General features: G+C 39.8%; 1 protein-coding gene across 1 annotated transcript in view; it reads right to left on the reverse strand.

The window, feature by feature from the left end:
* Nucleotides 1-16,921, reverse strand: part of UBL3 (ubiquitin like 3) — a 56,132-nt gene extending 39,211 nt beyond the window's left edge. Inside the window, exon 1 of the mRNA XM_017818615.1 lies at nt 16,352-16,921. Within this exon, the coding sequence (XP_017674104.1) occupies nt 16,352-16,378 (27 nt within the window). The 5' untranslated portion in view covers nt 16,379-16,921. The remainder of the gene's footprint in view (nt 1-16,351) is intronic.
* Nucleotides 16,922-18,832: the final 1,911 nt, after the last annotated feature.

Raw genomic sequence — 18,832 nt, forward strand, 5'->3', positions numbered from 1 at the left:
TAGGATTAAATGGACTTTGGGTTGCCACTAGCAAATACGTCCACATGTCCTGCAGAGGGTTCGCTGGGATGGCACATGTCTCGTCCTGTGGAGCAGCTCCAGACCTAAGTGGGAGAAGATGAAAGCACAGACTACAGGAGTGCCACAGGGGAATGGTTTCAAATACATTCCTCAGCCAGAGACTAAATATAAGGAAGTGTCAGACAAGCTAAAGGAGTCTCAGATCAAAATAAAAAAGCTTTTTGTCAACTGACAGAAAGCCTACTGTGTTATTCTTAAATGCACGCCTCCATCCGGGCAACAGTGCAAAATGGACAGCTGGCTAAACTCATCCAGAAAAAAAAAATAAGCTTCTGGTGTATTTAACAGATGGTGGCACAGGTTATGAAATTGGTCTTTGCTTCAGTCTCCAAATATAATTTTTTAACATAATTGAAATACAATATTTAAAAACCCTTAGAATAATTCTCAGATGAAACAAAACCAAGCATTTATTGGAGTGCACATACGTATGCTTAGAACAAAAACCACGTTTCTATAGATTATATCCCATTCTGTATTTTTGTTATCTGAAAAAAAAAATTCCATGCTCAGAGAAGTAAGGAGTTTTAAGGATACTTCCTTGTACCTCAAGCAAAAAAGTTAGAGGAATACCAAGCAAAAAAAGCCTAAATAATATATTGCTTAAGAAAAAAAAAACCCAAACAATAAAAAAATTCCCCATATTCACGTAGCTACAAAGTTGCCTTCTACATATATGCTTTGGAATGTCATGCCATGCAACCAAAAAAAAGAGTAATGCTGTTATCTTTGTTTTTTTATCAGGGTTTGAGGGGAAAAGAGATTTGTTTGTTATAAATAACAAGTATCATTCCCTTCTATTATTTCATAAATCAAAGTCTTAACCTCTTCACATGGTACAGGAAGAAGTGAAGGTATCCTCTAAAAAAACCATTCGTTTATATTAGAGACTTTTCTTAAACTTGGAAATAATAGTCTGACAGTCCTGTGAACTCGTAAGCAGCAAGTTTAATGACACAAAAAAACAAGCTCAACATGGGCTCAAGCTAAAGTAGCATAGCCCTGTCTTTCATCAATTTAAAAAAGAAAGCAAAACACAACATAACTACTTAACTGCAATTCTTCATTCTAATTTTTAAAACCTATAATATTTCTGCATGTCTGAATAATACATTTGCTCATTTACAGAGACTTGACCATTCCCAAAACAGAAATGTGAACACATATCAGGGGAGGTTTAGGCTGGATATTAGGAAAAAATTCTTCACAGACGGGTTGTCAAACACTGGAACAGGCTGTCCAGGGATGTGGTTGAGTCACCATCCCTGGAGGTATTTAAAAGATGTGTACATGTTGTGCTTAGAGACATGGTTTAGATGGTGGACTTGGCAGTGCTGGGTTAACAGTCCGACTTGATGATCTTGCAGGTCTTTTCCAATCTAAACTATTCTATGATTCTATAATTATTAAACTTACAAAATTCAAATATCTATCACTACAGATTAGGCAGTCAATTCTCCCTAAATAAGTAGCATACTGATGCTACAAATGTGCATGCTACTTACTTCAGGGCCCACAAGAGTTATGTAGACTGACCTCTTTAATACATTACATTGGGTGGAAATTCTCTTCCTATCTAAATTAAACCCTAAAATTTAATATTTAATAGACTATTGTGCATGTTCTATTAATAGATATGTAATTTATTAACCATCAATCTTCAAAGGAAAGGAAATATAATTAAACAAAGACATGTGTGCAGATTTGGCAATATAATGCTTTACAAAGCATGGAAATCCAGAACTATGTTACAGCTTTATCCTACAGATCATTTTCAGCTTAGTTTGAACAATAAAAGTCTTCTGAACAAACTGCCTGCATTCAACAATCATGATACACTCATCCACAAATAGAGGCTGTATTATAAAGTGTAACAGCCCATGTATCCACAGCAGAAAATGGAGCTGAACAAATATACTTGTGGACTGCTAGTTCTTTGCTTCTTTATACTGTAAAATGATTTTTAAAAAGAAAAATAATCTGACTCTTCAGGTCAAGTGTTACTTCCAAGGTTCCCAATCTATCAATACTTCTTTGTCAATTGTTCATTATTCCCTCAGTAATGGAATCTAGCCATCCAAAAGAAGTCTGCTAAAAGCAAAACTGCAAAGACTATTCTTGTCAAAGGAATGAAGACTATATTTAGATATAAATACCATATAAAGATTGCTCTACATGAAATTCTTCAACACATGAAGCAAAATAACTTGTGCAACAATTTCACAACAATTTATGCTGGAAAGGTTTAATTTTATGACCATTAGATTTCTACCTTGAATTAAAAAAAAAAACAAACAAAAAAACAAAACTAGCAACAACAAAGATCCAATGAAGAAGCACTATACACACAAAACTAATGTTTCAAAACTCAAGACAAAAGTGCTACTATGAAACACAGCACAAAGGCTTCATTCAATTCATAATTCAATTCATAACACAATACACAAGTATCAAAAGCTCCCCTCCAAACTATAAACATAAAATGTATTTATCAAAATACAGACATGAAATTTACTCCAGTATACAACAGAAACCTTGCTAGGGCAATGATAACAAGCTTCTCTACATTTATACCTTATATAATACCAAAGAATCTTCATTATCTAATTATGTAAGCACAATTTTTCAACCCACTCATCCATTTCTTCTCTGTGGATATGAAATATCTTCAGGTCAAAATTTCAGGCAAAATTTCAGGCAAATATGTCAGGCCAAATGTCAAGAGAGACCTGTCAAGCTTAAAGTAGTAAGCCTCTTTCTTTTAATCCAATATAAAAAACCCCCAAACCCAAACAATCCATATCTTTCTTTGCAAGATTCCACTATAAAAAATTCAGTATTATCAACATAGCATATGTACAGACAGTATTCTTTCTCTCCTGCTCCACAGGTGTGATTACACACCTAGGTAAAAACACACCACCATTTCTGCTGTGATTTTTAAAACAGACCATTCAAATCCAACTTTACACAACAGAGTATGATGAAGATGGATAGTGTGTTTAAAAGTGTTCAAAATTAACTAAATTCTCATTTGTTTGATAACTTAAACTACTTTTAAATTTACAGTGATAATGTGTATAAACTTCCATTTTCTTCTTCTTAACAGGCTGTGTGGAACAGCTTAGACTGGGTCATGCCTGGCAAAGATCTGCAATCACACTGTACCTACTTCACCACTACAAGCAGTTTTACACTGCTGTTCCCATACAGTTGTAATTAGAAAATCTGGTACACTAAAATGACAGAAATGTATTTTGAATGCCAGAAAATTTTCTTTCCTTTGCAGTGTTCACAACTGCAGACGTGAGAGTTTTCTGTAGAAAACAACAAAGCTGTCAGAACCATGATTTACTGTAAATTAAATAATGTAATTATTTTTGAAGCACTACTTAATGAATTTCAGCTAAGAAACAACAACCTAACAAAAACCAGTATGAAAGGATAGGAAATGAGGTTTTACAAAACTCTTAACAGCTCAAAAGAATTACCTAAATATATATACCTAGTGCTATTTTCAGGTGCTGTGAAATATTCCCTTCATATAGAGCAGTTGCACCTCCTGTAGGGCATGGTTCTCCTGGAACTCTTGTGTTATTGCTGCCAGTCCTCTCTGGACATCCTGGACATGTTGGCATGTGCACACTGGCATTAGATGCCATGTTTAAGGCAACTGAATTAAGTGTTTGAAGCCTTACTGTTTTAAAGCCTGTATTTGGTCATGTAAGACTCACTTTTGCCAAAAGGTGAGATAATGTTTACACAGACACATCTCAATAGTTTTTCCACCCAGCAAAGCAACACACACTGCTTTTCTACCTACATTCTGCAGTAATACTAAAAATACAAATATTAAGAGATGGATTTGGATATGTTTGTGTCTGGCAGGCAGAGAAAGGGCAAGGGTGTCCATCAGAAATGTGTTATCAATTGACACATTAAAAACTTAATTAAATGACATTTAATCACTCCAAGTACAAAACCCATGCAAGGTAAGAGAAAATTATGATGACTTCTTAACTGTTTCTTGCAGCCCATTGTGCTTGTATAGCAAATTACTGTTCATAAATAAGCCTGATGGCTTTGACACTTGATATGTTCAGCATCTGTACCTTTGTCACTAGATGGTTGTGTAATCATTATTTGTCTTCTCCCTGTACTCCTTTCAGCTGCTACCACCACCCATCCTACAAACTGCTGCAGCAGTCCAAAATGCCTGCATTGGAAAGTGAATGTCATCTTTTTCAGCCACCCAGCAAGAACTACTTTGAAACAATTCAAAAGATTTCTCTTCCCTATCCCAACAGCTCCACAGACACCCTACAGTGAGCTAATACAGCTTCCAACAGAGCACCCCAAAAAAACAGCTGGCTTTACCCAAAAGTTAAAGACAGAAGAAAAATACAAGACTACTATATTTTTTGATTCTGAGTAAGTGATTTTTGTATAGGAAATTTCAAACTCCCAAGAAAGAGCTATGCTTTTTCCTAAAAACTGTATCCCATTTTTTGGAACATTACAATCTGATTTTACAAGAAAACCTATGATGTGATATAAGATGGGAAAAAATGCTTAGTCTATTCAAGTATAATTCTCCATCTTCCATTTCCTGCAAAAAAAGTCTAGTGAAATGAAAAAAAAGAAAACCAACTTCAAAACTGTACTAACTACACCAATTTTCTTTACCTCTGGTATTCATTTCTATATGCTAAGAGCTACAAGATAAACCAAGAAGTTTCTTTTTTTCTTCTTTCCCGAAGAGAGCAATTAAAGGGAACAAAATCACCTCCTAACCACACGTTCATTATAAATAAAATTCATAACCTATGACACCTAAGCATCAAAGTCAGGCCTGACATGCAGCAGCAGAATCAACTATGAAAGGCAGGAAACTACCTACACTCTGCCTTATCTGGCACTCGTCAGCACTCTGAATTATTCACTTTGTTACTTGTCTGTTGAGCTGGGTTTTTTTCAAAGCTGACTTTGAAATTTACCAAGCAGCACATTTGCAGATAAAAGCATTGACTGAAAATCATTCTGTGCTCTACGGATAGGACAAGTTGTCTTTCTTACATTTCATTTCCTAAAAAAAAAAAAAAATTAATGCAGAATTTAAGCAAGATAATTTAAGAATAAAACTAAATCCCCACATCCTTGAACATGAGAAATTGTTGTGGATTTGTTTCCTTCTCATAAGATTGTTTCAGATTTAAACTGAGAGTATGCTATTTGAAAAGTAGGCAAATGAAAATTGACAGCTACATTAAGGCAATAATTGATAATAAAGTGCTCAGATTCTCAGGCTGTTTGCAAGATCAACAAAAGCACTTCAACAAAACCATGTGATTCTCAAACGGAGAATCACATGGGGGAAAGAAACACTAACATAACCCTAAATAAAGCAGGTATGAAAACCAGCTTCCCCTAAAGCATTAGCCTCAGAACTTGCTATTTACAACTCGTTAATATAGTTACAACCTTTCTCCAAATGTTCTTGGAGCACATCTCAGTGTATAAATATTTTATTGATTTTTGCCTCATTATAATTAACTCACTGTCCACAAGAACTCTTTTGGAATAAACCCTTCACATCAGCAAAGAGCACACTGGCTTAACAAATGTAGTACAGTCATGCTTTGAACAATCTAGATTGACAGGCATAGAAGATGCACCAGAGCAGCACTGGCTTGAGAAATATCAACAAAATTTAGCTAAAATATAAAATGTCATTAAAAAAATCAACCAACCAACCAAAACCACCACAAAAAAACCCCAAACCAAACCACCCACATCAAACAAAAATAAAAACAAACAAACAAAACAAAACCCAAAACAACACAACAAGAAAGTCTTGATCTTGTCTGAATTTTGTTTGGCTAACTGCACTTGAAACTGTTGGATTTTATTCCCTGCAACTCTGCTGCAGAGTCATCTAGCATAAGTGAAACTATATTTCCACAATATCCACAATTTTTGATAAATAATAAACTCTTCTCCCACAGATTTTCCAAAAGTAATGGATTTTTATTAAATGCTTATTAAGGAGACTAGTATCACAGGAAGATTAAGACTTATCTTCCAAGAAAATTTTGAGCAGTACAGGAAGGTAAGACACTGATCCAATCTCTGAACAATGAGGATGTGCTGAATAAGGTGAAGGGGAAAAGCACCTGGTTCTGGAAGAAGAGACAATTAAGCATTTATACCATAGGATGGATACTGTTGAACAGTCAGGTATTTAGGACTGGTTTTGAACTGGAAGGAATTCCCTCTTAATATGAGTTTTCCATGTATGACATACATAGTGCTATGGCACATACACCATACTCACAATAGCAAAACATACAAGATAAACTGTATTTGCTTAAAAGCCACAAAATCTGTACTGAAAGACACGTTCATCTTAAAAATAGTGCCAGGCTCGATAAAGAGAGATTTCCCATTCTTCATAGTTAATTCAAGGAAAGTTACAGCTGTGGCTCTGGAGTCCACCCACATCGAAACTTCCCCATCAAAAGCTTTCCAACTCCTACTTACCTCCTGCAGCTAAGTGCAAGGAGCACATAAGCTAGGATCATCAAGTGCCTGCCTGAGAATGCTCGAACAAGAAATACATTGCAACTGCACTGCAGCCCTCCATAGGGACTTCCCTGGCTATCCCCTGAACCACCTTCTCCCTTCCTAGCGAGAAGAAACAACCCCAACATGACCTTCTCCAAACTAAGACAGTTTGGCAATCACCCATGGCCACTTCCACCAGAGCCCTCATTACAACCCCACTTACAGTCTACCTAGCATTCCACCCACTACAGTGGCTATTTTGAAACTCCAAATAATTTTAAATATATGTAATTTGAAAAAAAAAAAAAATTACTCATTTTCAGGCTTACATGAAATCCTGATTCTCATGGAAATATACTGGCCAGAGGCAGTAAGTAGACAGAAACCAAACCCAGTAGCAGTTCCTCTTTAATAAGAGCTCCTAGTCATCTTGCCATTAGTTATGAAAATGAGACAAAGTCAAATATCTTGGTAACAAGCTGTTCCCTTAGTGTCAGACCTAATACATTGTACCTTAAAACCCCGGTCTTCTGTCTAGACAACTAGAAATACTCACTAACATATTTCTAACTTTTTTTTTGAGATAAAAGCTTTCCTTCCTTTGGATTTGAGCTTGAAGTGAACTAGCACAGAACTGACCTTGCATAAAATACTTAATATATCTTTGAATTATACAGGTGGTCTTTAAAACAGCTTTTCTTGAAAATCCACAGCATAAAGAATACACATCACAGCATATTTTGGTACAAAACCCATGATGCCTTCCCACAACGAGTCCTGCTAAGTATAGGACACTGCAGTCCAGCAGGTAAAATCCAGAAAATTAATGCAAGCAAAAACATAGGAAGTTCTCATAAGAGAGAGTACACAACTCTATTGAGAGAACAGCTTTTTAATTATTCTAATAAACATACACTACATCCTCATCAACACTTATGTGTTATAATATGGGTACTGGAATTCTGTGTGTGATTTCATGTTAACTTCATTATCTCTGAATCATAGGGAGTTAGCAAGTGGGGATTTATTCCACACTCCTAAAACATTTAAATAAAGCTTTCTAAGAGTTTGGGGTTTATTGCCAAAAATAGCTATACAAGCTTGCAAAGTATAAATCAGTAAAACATGCGAGTCCAAACAAGCTCGTTTCCATCACAGATCAATAACCTGGGTTCAGAAGTGACTGCACAGCTGTTATGATGTGTAACTCATTTGCACAGATTAAAAGCATATTCATTCACAGGAAAAATGACATAAATATTCACATTTAATATGCCCTAAGTAATGTGTTTTGCATCAAACACAAACACACAACACTATTTCAAAAACTAACTTTATTTTGATGTTACTGCCCATAAAATATGAATTCTATAATTAAAAGAAAATACTGCAACTAGGTATTTCAGACTTTAAAAGCACACAAAGCTTTCTAGTTACTCTCTTACAGTATATAAAAGGTAAGCATGTCTAAAACATGTAAGACAATATTTAATTTTAAAATAAATACTGAAAGGGACTGCTATTTTAGAAGAACTATTTTATAGTAATGTAACCTATAAAAAGTTTCCTGAGACTTACTAGTATATGCCACATATATTCACATGTAGATTGGCACTAATTTACTTCTAAGAAAAGAATCCTCAATTTACAACCTCAGCTATGAAAGATATTTGATTAGCACTGCACTTCACTATTTTATCACTATTCCATTATTTCTCTATATGAAAAACATATGTTAGATTCCGGGGACAGATTAAGTAGTACCATCTAGAGTATATATATGTTAAGTATCAGAAACAGATTATGGTGATGTGGATCTCTGCCAGACCACAAAGCATTACAATATCCTAACTTAGCTGAGGAGATACGAACCAATGCTACAGTATATGGCTTTGAAGTACTATTCTTTCTGAGATTAAACATATTCTTCTTTTCAATCTCAAAGAAAAACACATATAGCTTCCTTGTGTTTATTTTGAAATTGGTCTCCCACTTTTATCAAGTGCTTGAGATAATTTCTTATGCAACATGAAACAGTTAATATTGCATAATGAAGATCGTAGAGCTTACAGAAGAGCTCAGGACCACCCTTAAAAAAAAAAAAAGGAGCTAAGCTTTCATTCCCATTCAAATGGCCAATAGATTCACAGATCAAAATCCAGACCCTCAGCTGCAGCTAAAGAGCACTCCACAATAAGACCACCTTTGTTCCTCAGCACTGGCCCAAGCTACTGACATAAATTAGACTGGCCTGAACAGTAACCTGTGCCAGCCCTCAAGAGAGACTGAAAGCGTCACAGTAGGCAGACACCAACACAAACACCTCCAGATTGCATCCCTGCAGTTGAACAGGAAGTATCATTTTGGTACCTACGTCCCACTAAGGCACAGATTCCTTGTTCAGTAGCAGTAAAACAAACCTACCAAAGCCCTAGACAGAGTCTCTGGTTTTACTTGGTTAGTCTGTATCAGATACATAAAACTCAAAAGAGTTTTTTGTTTATTTTTGTCTCCATAACAACAGTGTCATGGAATAAAATCTCAGCTAAACTCTGCCACAAGCTTTCCATTTAACTGTAAACTGAATCACCCAAATAATTTTAAGTGAGTAGCCAAACCAAAACAAACCCACAAATGTAATCCTGCCAATGGCAAACTATTTTCACATTTCTTTATAGAAAGTAGGAAAAAACCCTATAAGACACCGACGGCAGTATCACAGTTGTGCAATCTGCCAAATCTTCATTTTATACACAGTTACTATTTGTAGGAAATGTACACTATTTTTTTAATCAATTTTTAATATACTTGCAAAGTTTTACTATGAATTGAGAGAGCAGGCCTTCACTGTGTATGGTTTACAAGTAGCAATAAACTCATCCTCTGTCAAGCAGCTAACACATTTCCAGTTAGTGACCACAAAATACACTAAATTTCCACAAATATATAAGAGTTGTAAGCTGCAACATTTAAGTATTTTTGCAGAACTATACTTTTGAGGCACAGCAGACCTACAAATGAGAAGGTCTTAACTTCTTTAAGTATTGCTCTCAAAAACAAACAGACCTCCTACATAATTTATCTACATTGTTAGAAAGCTTGTTTAGCATCTTATCTCCCCCTTTAAATTTCTTTTCAGATACAAAAAAACCCATAATATTGAAGTGCACAATGCTGTTTGCAGAACCTCAGCTGATGTCTCAGTAACCTCTTCTTCTACCAGTTCTTGCAGGGTCTTGATTATTCATGCTTTCCTTCTCTCAGTCTTTCCTCACCATCAGTGCCTGCAACACTTAGCGGTACATCTGTGACTTTCTATTTGTCTGGAGGTATACCAAGTGAAAAATGTTCCAGTCATTGCTTTAAGATGTTCTGCAACATTATGTATAACAGAAGCTGTCAAAAATTAAAGGCTGTCCTTCTAGAAGAATTTACAGGATAATTTTTAACAATAACTGAATACAAAAAGACAGATTTCTAAATTATGTCGAAACTGGTGAAGAGCTGGGGTCTCAAAGTTTAGATTTGACATGAGAATAATGACATTAAAATTTCTTATTGACATTCTGCTCATTTTCAACAACTTCTAAAATGAAATCAGCGTACTCAGTCATAATCCCTTAATAATTATGACGAGCTAAAGTTTATGCATGCAAAATTGTAGCAGGGAAGGCTTGCTACTTCAGTAGCCTCAATTAATTGCTGTGAAAACAGACAATGTGAGAAAGAGTACTGCTCAGCAGCAACACCTTTCACCATACTTAGAATAACCAAGCCAGTGGATCCAATACTGTACTCAGAAGAGACTGAAAATAAGCTGTACTATCTCTTCTACATAAAACCACAGGAATGATTAGTCACTTTCCAGATATTTCTGGATTCCTGCAAGCTAGTGTAGCTCTCACGGGCTGAGTCAGATCTGAGGTCTCCATTCTGCTCACTACTGTATATGCAGATATGCAGACATCACCAAAAGTTTACATTCTGACTTTTACTGAGTAGCAAATCTGACCAGAAATATAAAACAAGTAAATCCCACTGACTGCAAATACCATGATCATGGCTTTCAACAAAAGTTGCACTTAGGAAGAACTCTCAAAAAAAACCCAGCAAAGCATGCCCATAGTCATTTTGTTTACAGTATCATGAAAGCATTGCTTACCAAGTCTGCTGCAAGGACCACATTCAGCCAGGCTAACTTCCTACTACTGCCTTACGTCAAGCCAAAGAAGTGAGATGTGGGCCTTGAATGATCTAAAATTTAGGTTTATATACGCACAAACAGCAGTTACAAGCTTCAAGCTGAAACACAGACTACACATACCTGAAGTTGTCCCTAATTCCCCATCTAACAAGTGAAATTTGTCCCCATTCAGGCCCTGACTGACCTGTCCCTTTACCACAGATGATGTTTGTAAATTTTTTAACCTGCAGAATTGAGTTCCTGCTGTAGATGTGATCATTTTACCACACTCAGATATACTCAGCATTTGGGTTTTGTCTCTCAGTCCTGATGGAACCTGCCAGCAGCTACTGCTGGCTTCCCAGCATTCCCAACAAGGGAGGAGTTGAATGTCCTTCAGTATATGTGCCCTCCAGTATTTCATGGAGTGAGACAACAAAAGCAAAGAGAAACCAATTCAGGTAACAACAACAACAAGGGTGGGTGGCAGGAAGGAAGGAAGGAACAGTTTACACCACCAGCCTACGCTTCCATCTGAAGTATAGAGCTGCACAAGGCCCAGCCTCTCATCCACAGGTTGCAGCTGCTCAGTCCCAAAGCAAATGAGATGAAGGACAAGCAAACACTGTTTCAGAGTACCTTTAATGTGTTAGTATGTTACAAAGTTTCTACTACAATACCATAAATAAAACGTCAGTAGTTACTAAGATGTTTCTTTTTGGTTTTTAGATAAATAGGTATGACATTTTTTAATCTGTGAAACAAAAACACGTGGGTGGGGGAAATGATAAAAACAAATCATTTTGGAGTATACCCAACTATATACACTCAACATCAGCTTTGCTAAGTTTATCCCTGGTCACCGCTGCAGATAACAAGGAGGTTCTTCATTTTGTTACAAGAAGCACTGCAATATGCTACACAACGGCTCAACCGGCTTCTATATTGGCTCAATATACACGCAGTCAGGAAGAAGCTTCTTCAAGCTACTCTTTCTAACACAGATCCCACCAATTCCTTTTCCAAGAATAGGCAAAAAACCCAAAACAAACACTCGAAAATGGCAAAAAATAGGCTACTCCTATCTGTTACAATCAGCAAACAATTGTGAAAAATCAAAAAGGGGAAAGAAAAAATATCCATACAGAAAAACTCGATAAGCTATTTTTATCATAGAATGTAATGAACTTTCAACATGTGGGGGGTTACAAAAATACAGAGAAATAATTAGACTTTTATTATTAAAAAAAGTAGGGGACTAACTTATGACTATTATGCACAGAGGCTACCAGGAATACATTAATTTTCAAAACCAGAAAAAGGATCTACTGAAGGCAAATAGAAAAGCAGCTAAAATAGAAGAACAGAGATGCCTGACTTCTCACATTTTGTTCCAATACATTAAAATGCTATCACTGAACAAAGTACATGTATTATTCCTAAATGAGTGCTTAGACTGAACGGTGGACAACAAAATTCAGCAGCCATACAACCAGCTACTCCTTTGAATCTTTCCTGTCTGAGCCTTATTCTTGGATGCTAAGATTCCCCTACTGATGCAGCATCAGTTACAAGTCCAACCTTTTCCACCATTAGCCTGCATTAATATGGATGAAAAAGGAAATCCCTATATATGTTAAACTATTCATCACCATTCTATATTAAATTTCCTAAAAAAGAACATGCACCTACACATTTCCATTAAAGATGCTGACACTAACAAGGAGTGAACTGAGCAGGGTTTCTATCTGTTGTTCTTCCACCTATTACCCCCTTTAATATTGCCCAAACATATAAGTATTTTAGACCATATACTTCATCCTCTTGTATGTCTGCAACTGTCTCGCACCAAACATTCAGTTTTCTTAAAAATAATCTCTCCCATACCACCTACATCTCTTAAGTATAGCACATGGATTCAATAGCTGTGCACGTAAAAAATTAAAACCCTTAATTGTTTGACAGATTCTGGCACTCTGCTGTTTATCAAATGCAAAAAAATCCCAACCTGATGGCAAAACAAACAAACAATAAAAACCCCACCGCAAGCCAAAAGCATCACCCTCTGTTACTACTCACACAGAAAAAGAACTGGATATCTTAGAGGGTATGCAAAGAACTGCCCAGAGAGTGCTGCCAGAGCCTTTTCATACCTACATAAAATGCACCAAATACAGGAAACAGTGGACACTGCTAATACTTTTCAGTCATGCAGACTTAAATTCCAAGACTGTGGAATTCTAAGATCTCTGAAGAATTGTAACTAGAAGGAGAAGTATCTTAGGCACACAGAATACAGAGATGCAGCTTGCCAGATTCTTGTGATGACTCCATTCAAATAACGGGGATTATTCAATTGAGGAATAACTTCTTGACTGAACTGAGTTTTTCATAGCTATAAATAGTCAGCTACAGTGTTTTAACAAATATCAAACCATTTTCATTTGGTCCACTCAAAAAACCAGTGTGATTAATTTCACAAGTCCATAAACCACCTCATGTCTATGTATCATTACAAAAGAAATACAACTTGCAAACAACCCTGCTGTTATTCACGGTCAAACTCTAACTGCTACCAAATGGTAAAACTGATAAATTACCTGATGAAATTACTGAACATAATCAAAGATGCCCTGCTGCCACTACAGTCACCAGTGAAAAATTGAACCAAATTAGGCTCTAAATATGCAGTATAATCTTCAAGTACTGCCCCATACATGTTTAGTCCTAATGAAGGTAATGAAACTACTCGGGTAGAGAGGTCAATATTAGCAGGTTTTATTTCAGGAGTGGAGTTTTAACCTGTAAGTAGTACACATTGCCAAGGAATAACGCACCACAAACTTACAATACCCGGAATGTGGTGTGTCACTATCCAATTTATTAGTGGAATGCAAATTATAAAGTATTGTGTTAATTATTTAAGAAGTGATGTTGAAATGGTTAGCTGGTAAAATCTGCTGCAGTTCTGGAAAGAAGTCAACTAAATGTCAGAGAACAGGAGACTGGGTCAAATTATGCCTACTTACAAATACAAAGCTTGCTGAAGATCAGATAATTTACTACAAATTTATGTAGAGTACATCACTCTCAAAGGTGGGACAGGAAGACAAATGAACACATTTTTAAGAAGCAGCAATTACAATATTATTATTATGAGAGGGTTAGTTCATGAATCTGACATAAACAGTCTCCAAGATAATTATTATAATACTTATGTAATTCATAGCAGATTTACTAAGTGTAATGGAGTCTTCATAACATGACACTCCATCACACTGATGCCAGCTCCTGAAGAAATGGGAAATCAATTTTTTGCAAATGCAAATTACACAGTGGGTGGATAAGAGAAATGCAAACTTCAAAATCCTACATTAAATAAAAACATATATAAACAACGTGACAGCCTGGTAAGTGCTCCTTTTTAAAGAGCAAACAAATGGCAATTTTATCTTCTTTCTTGAACAACCTCCTTTGAAATATGGAGGATGGTGACAAAAGGAGACCCAAAATGAGTTTTCAAGCACTCTTTTTATAAAGTAATATTTATTAGCTGTAATTAATAACTGGAATTTCCACAACACACATCAAACTTTCATAGAGAAAGTGCAGTTAATAATGTAGAAAAAAAAGGACAAATGATCCCAAGACAGGGCAGAATACATCCAGAGCAGAATATATCTATTTATTCAGTTAAATTCTATCGTCATTGGTAACATCTTCATTCAAATGTTTTTGTAATGACTCAGTATTTAAACATCACTGTGTATAACAAGCTTCTTCCTGATTTGAATAAACAGAGCAGCACTAGGCCCAGCTATTCCCGGCAGTGGTATTCTCATTACACTATAACAACAGAAGGAAATAGTTTTCATAGAATCAAAATTGTATTTTACCTATCTTAACATCTGTATCTTTTGTAGAAAATGTAAAACATTACAGGCCTAGTGGCAGCCAGGATCTAGTAGGAGCGTGGAGGTGGCAGCTCAGCCCAGGGTGAGAGGGAAGAGGAGTTCGCTTCATGTCACAGTCAAGGGACTCCTCCAGGCAACTTAAAAAGCAGCACTGAGATTTGCATCTAATCCTCCACAGCCAAGGAGAGGATTTCTGTGATATAACGCTAGACAGCCACACACAAGCAAGAAGGGGGTTCAGAAGGCTTTAACAGTCAGAGAGAGAGACCAAAAAGAAATATGTGAGAACTGATAGCTGAGGAGATTATCGCCTCTGACTTTAAATCCTTTGATCAGTCTTTTCGTCCAGGGGAAGCAAAATGTATTTACAGTATTTGAGAAAGGCAGGCGGAAGAAAAGAAAAAAAAAAGTAAGCTTATAAACGTGTTTGATCATCCCCAATATCTTACTGGTTTGGGGGTTTTTTGGTCAAAATTTACTCATTGTGACTGCTGTACAAAAGCTGCGAAGGAAACACTTAAAGTCAGCAACTAACAGGATACCATTATTTCAACAGCCCACTTGCCATAAGTATGACTGAAACAAGGTCTACTCGGTTTTACTGTTATCACTACCGGGGCAGGTTTTACACTCAAAACAGAACTTCATCCTCAAAGGAAAAAAAAAACCAACATAGATAAGTCTTCTGCTTTCGGGGGTGGGGGGAAAGTACCTTTAAATGTGAAAAGTCGTGTGGAGATACATGAAAATATTCTGCCCTAAGAATAAAGAACTAACATACCCAACTGTAGCTACAAGTTTGGGGTTTTATTTTTCCCCAATTAAGTGATTTATGGAAATATATCCTGATTCATGGAAATATATACAAACGGAGAAAGTCGTGCTGAACGGACGATTACCTAGCAGACCTGATTCACCCTACCTCCTCATGCCCAGCTATCCCTCCCTATTTTAAATGTACGGAGCCGAGTATCCAATACAAGCTGAAGTACAGTCCGCCATAAGAAGTACTAGGAGTGCCCTTGAAAAATGTCCAGATTGCAGCTAGTGCACAAAGAACCTCGCCATGAAAATAAAGCCCACGAGAATTTCTCTATCGCTCTTGACCCGGCAGCAAGTGAACAGATTAACTTCCCACCAACATCAGAAGACAAAGCGTCGGCAAGATACAAGTCAAGTTTAAGAAGTATTTAAAAAAAGAAAAAAAAAAAGGAAAAAACCGTGTCGAGCAATTCATCCCAAATGTTCTACTTCGATTTATCTTCCCCCAAAAAATGCTCAACGGTGCTGAAGAGCAGTGTTACACGAGACAAGCGTGAGCAGTCAGGTACTGACGGCCATAGGTAAGGGAGCGCTGGTATCCCCCTTCCCTTGCTACACAGGAGGCGACGCTGCAGATCTCCCACTCCGCTACCAAAAAGCGAAGCAGAACCAGCATCTGGGGCGGGAGGGGGGGTTATTAACTGGGAACTTAATGTTCCTTAAATACGCAACGGAGACTTTTTTGGTTTTTTCTTCCCACACCCTTCTTTCCATCTTCTCTGCCAAAAACAGGTCGAAATAAACGTTATTCTATAATAATACTACTAATAAAGAGTCCAAGACTCACCATATCAGCTGGAACACTGCTGGACATTTTGATGTTACCCTAAATGGCTTAAAATGAACTTAAAAAAAAAAAAAAAGGCAGCACCAAGAGCAGCCCGCCGGAGATCTTCAAGAAACAAAACCGGCGTCAGTGTCGGAGGCAGCAGCTTCCACGTCCCCTACGCGAAATAGGTGCCCAGCAAGCAGCGGGGAAGGCGGCTGGCTGAGGAGCAGGGATATCCAGGGGCAGCGGTGCCAGGCTGTACCGGAGGAGCCAGCGGGAGACCAGAGATGGCAGCAGATCCCTGTCAGCAGCAGCGGCGGCGGCGGCGGCAGCAGCACCAGCGGTGCCAGGTAGACCAGGCAGCAGGACTACACCGCCACATGAGCTGCGTGCGGGCTTTTTCCCCCCTTCTCTCCCTCTGTCTTCTCTTCCAGCCTCGGCAAATGACGACGGGATGATTCACGCGGGATAATAGTGCGTCCAAGTCACCTCCTCAGCCGGCGCAGGCGACCCGGGCGTGCAGGCAGGACCTGGCTCCTGCCCTGGTCGGCGGAGCAGGGAGGCGGGAGGGCCGGGGTGGCCCCGGGGCCGCTGGGGAGGACGCCGGGCTGCGGCCCCCCCTAGGCGCTGTGCGGCATCCAACAGCGCCGGCGGGGACACGGGCCGGAGAGGGAGGGCGGCCGGAGGGGAGAGCCCTCCCCCGCGGCACTCGGCGGGGGCCGGGGGGCGTTCGACGGCGGCCGCCTCCCGCAGCCTCAGCTCTCCGCTCGCATCGCCGCCGCCTCCTCAGCCCGCCCTCCCTCCCTCTCCCGCCTCGTCCGCCGGCCGCTCCGGGCGCCCCCCAAGAGCCGCGCTAGCCGCGCCACGAGCCGAAGGTGCCGCTCCTTCAGCGCGATCCTGGCCCGCAGCCGCCCCCTGTCATCTTCGGCTCAAGCCAACATGGCGCCCGCCGAGCCGAGCGAGGGGACGCGGCAGGGGAGACACGGACCCTCCGCTGCCGCCGCCGCCACCGCCCCCTCTCCCGGCGCGTCACACGCCGCCGCCCCGCGCGGCACCATGGGGCTTGTAGGCGGCCGGGCTCCGATCACCGCCGGGGCGGGGCCGCCCGCCCTCCGCGGGGCCCCGTCCCGCCCCGCCGGGCGTGCCCCCCGACCCCCGCCGCGCTCCCTCAGTGTCGGCGGGGCGGCACTGTGGGGGCTCCGCGGCAGCGGGGACGGTTCCCCCGGCGGGCAGCGGGGACGGTTCCCCCGGCGGGCAGCGGCGACGGTTCCCCCGGCGGGCAGCGGGGACGGTTCCCCCGGCGGGCAGCGGGGACGGTTCCCCCGGCGGGCAGCGGCGACGGTTCCCCCGGCGGGCAGCGGGGACGCCCCGACCGCCACGTAAATCGGCGTTTTCCCAAGGGCGCTGCAGCTTCCTCGGGGGCGTTCACGGGTGCGCCCCTCGCAGCCCCCTCCTCCCGCAGCGGGTGCCGTTCCCAGCGCGTGGCCCGCGCTGTCCTGTTGGACGGCTTCCAAAAAAAAAAAAAAGGAATTTCCGTAGAACCATTAAATGTTAAGGGGTTGGAATGGACCATAGAGATCATCTAGTCTCAATCCCCCCACCACCATGGGCCGGGACACCTCCCACTAGACTAGGTTGCTTTGTCCAACCTTACCTTGGTTCAGGCATCCAAAACCTCCCTGGGCAACATGTTCCATTGTCTAACCACCCTCACAGTAAAAAACTTCTTCATAATATCTAACCTAAATTTCCCCTCTTTCAGTTTGTACTCGTTACTCCTTGTCCTATTGCTACAGTTCCTGACAAAGAGTCTCTCTCCATCCACGCTGTAGGCCCCCTTCAGATCCTGGAAGTTTGCTATATTTTCATGTCATTGGTTTGGGGTTTTTCTGCACCCCAGATCTGCAAGTCTGGGTCTGTACATCACTTCTTTGTATATCTCATTTCTCACATTATTCTTTAGGGTTTTCTTGGGGGGTTTTTTTGGTGTTTTGGTTCTTTTTTTTCCCCAAAATGTGTAGTTTTAATAATGAAAAAAAGCTCCAGTAAGATTCACAGTGCAAACAATGACTTCCAGCTTGGAAGCACCTGGAGAAAGAGCACTCCCTTCAGCATGTCAAACACCCCTTCAAAAGCCAGCCCACTTCCTGAAGAGCTCCATGGGTTTTAGGGATCCAAGTAACCCGAGCTGGTGTGTGTGTGTTGGGTGTTTTGTTCCTTATTCCATCCAGCTCCCAGAGACCAGCATTCAACAAAGAAAGGCAGTGCCTGATGAAAAGTACGCTCCACCTCAAAGACACAAAAATCCACACAAGGTGCAAATCTATTGAAGAAATGAGTTGGCCTTTTGAGAGGGGTGTGGAGAGGCACATTCACATACCAATACTGTGAAACTGTCCAAGAAAAAAAAATTAATCAAGAAAATCAAACAGACGGTGACAGATGGTTCCTTTGTGGACAAATCTCATGTGAAACCACAGGAAATAAAGACAGAGTTGT

The sequence above is a fragment of the Lepidothrix coronata genome, unplaced genomic scaffold, assembly GCF_001604755.1.
Source record: "Lepidothrix coronata isolate B3197 unplaced genomic scaffold, Lepidothrix_coronata-1.0 Scaffold69, whole genome shotgun sequence".
NCBI classification, from domain to species: Eukaryota; Metazoa; Chordata; class Aves; order Passeriformes; family Pipridae; genus Lepidothrix; species Lepidothrix coronata.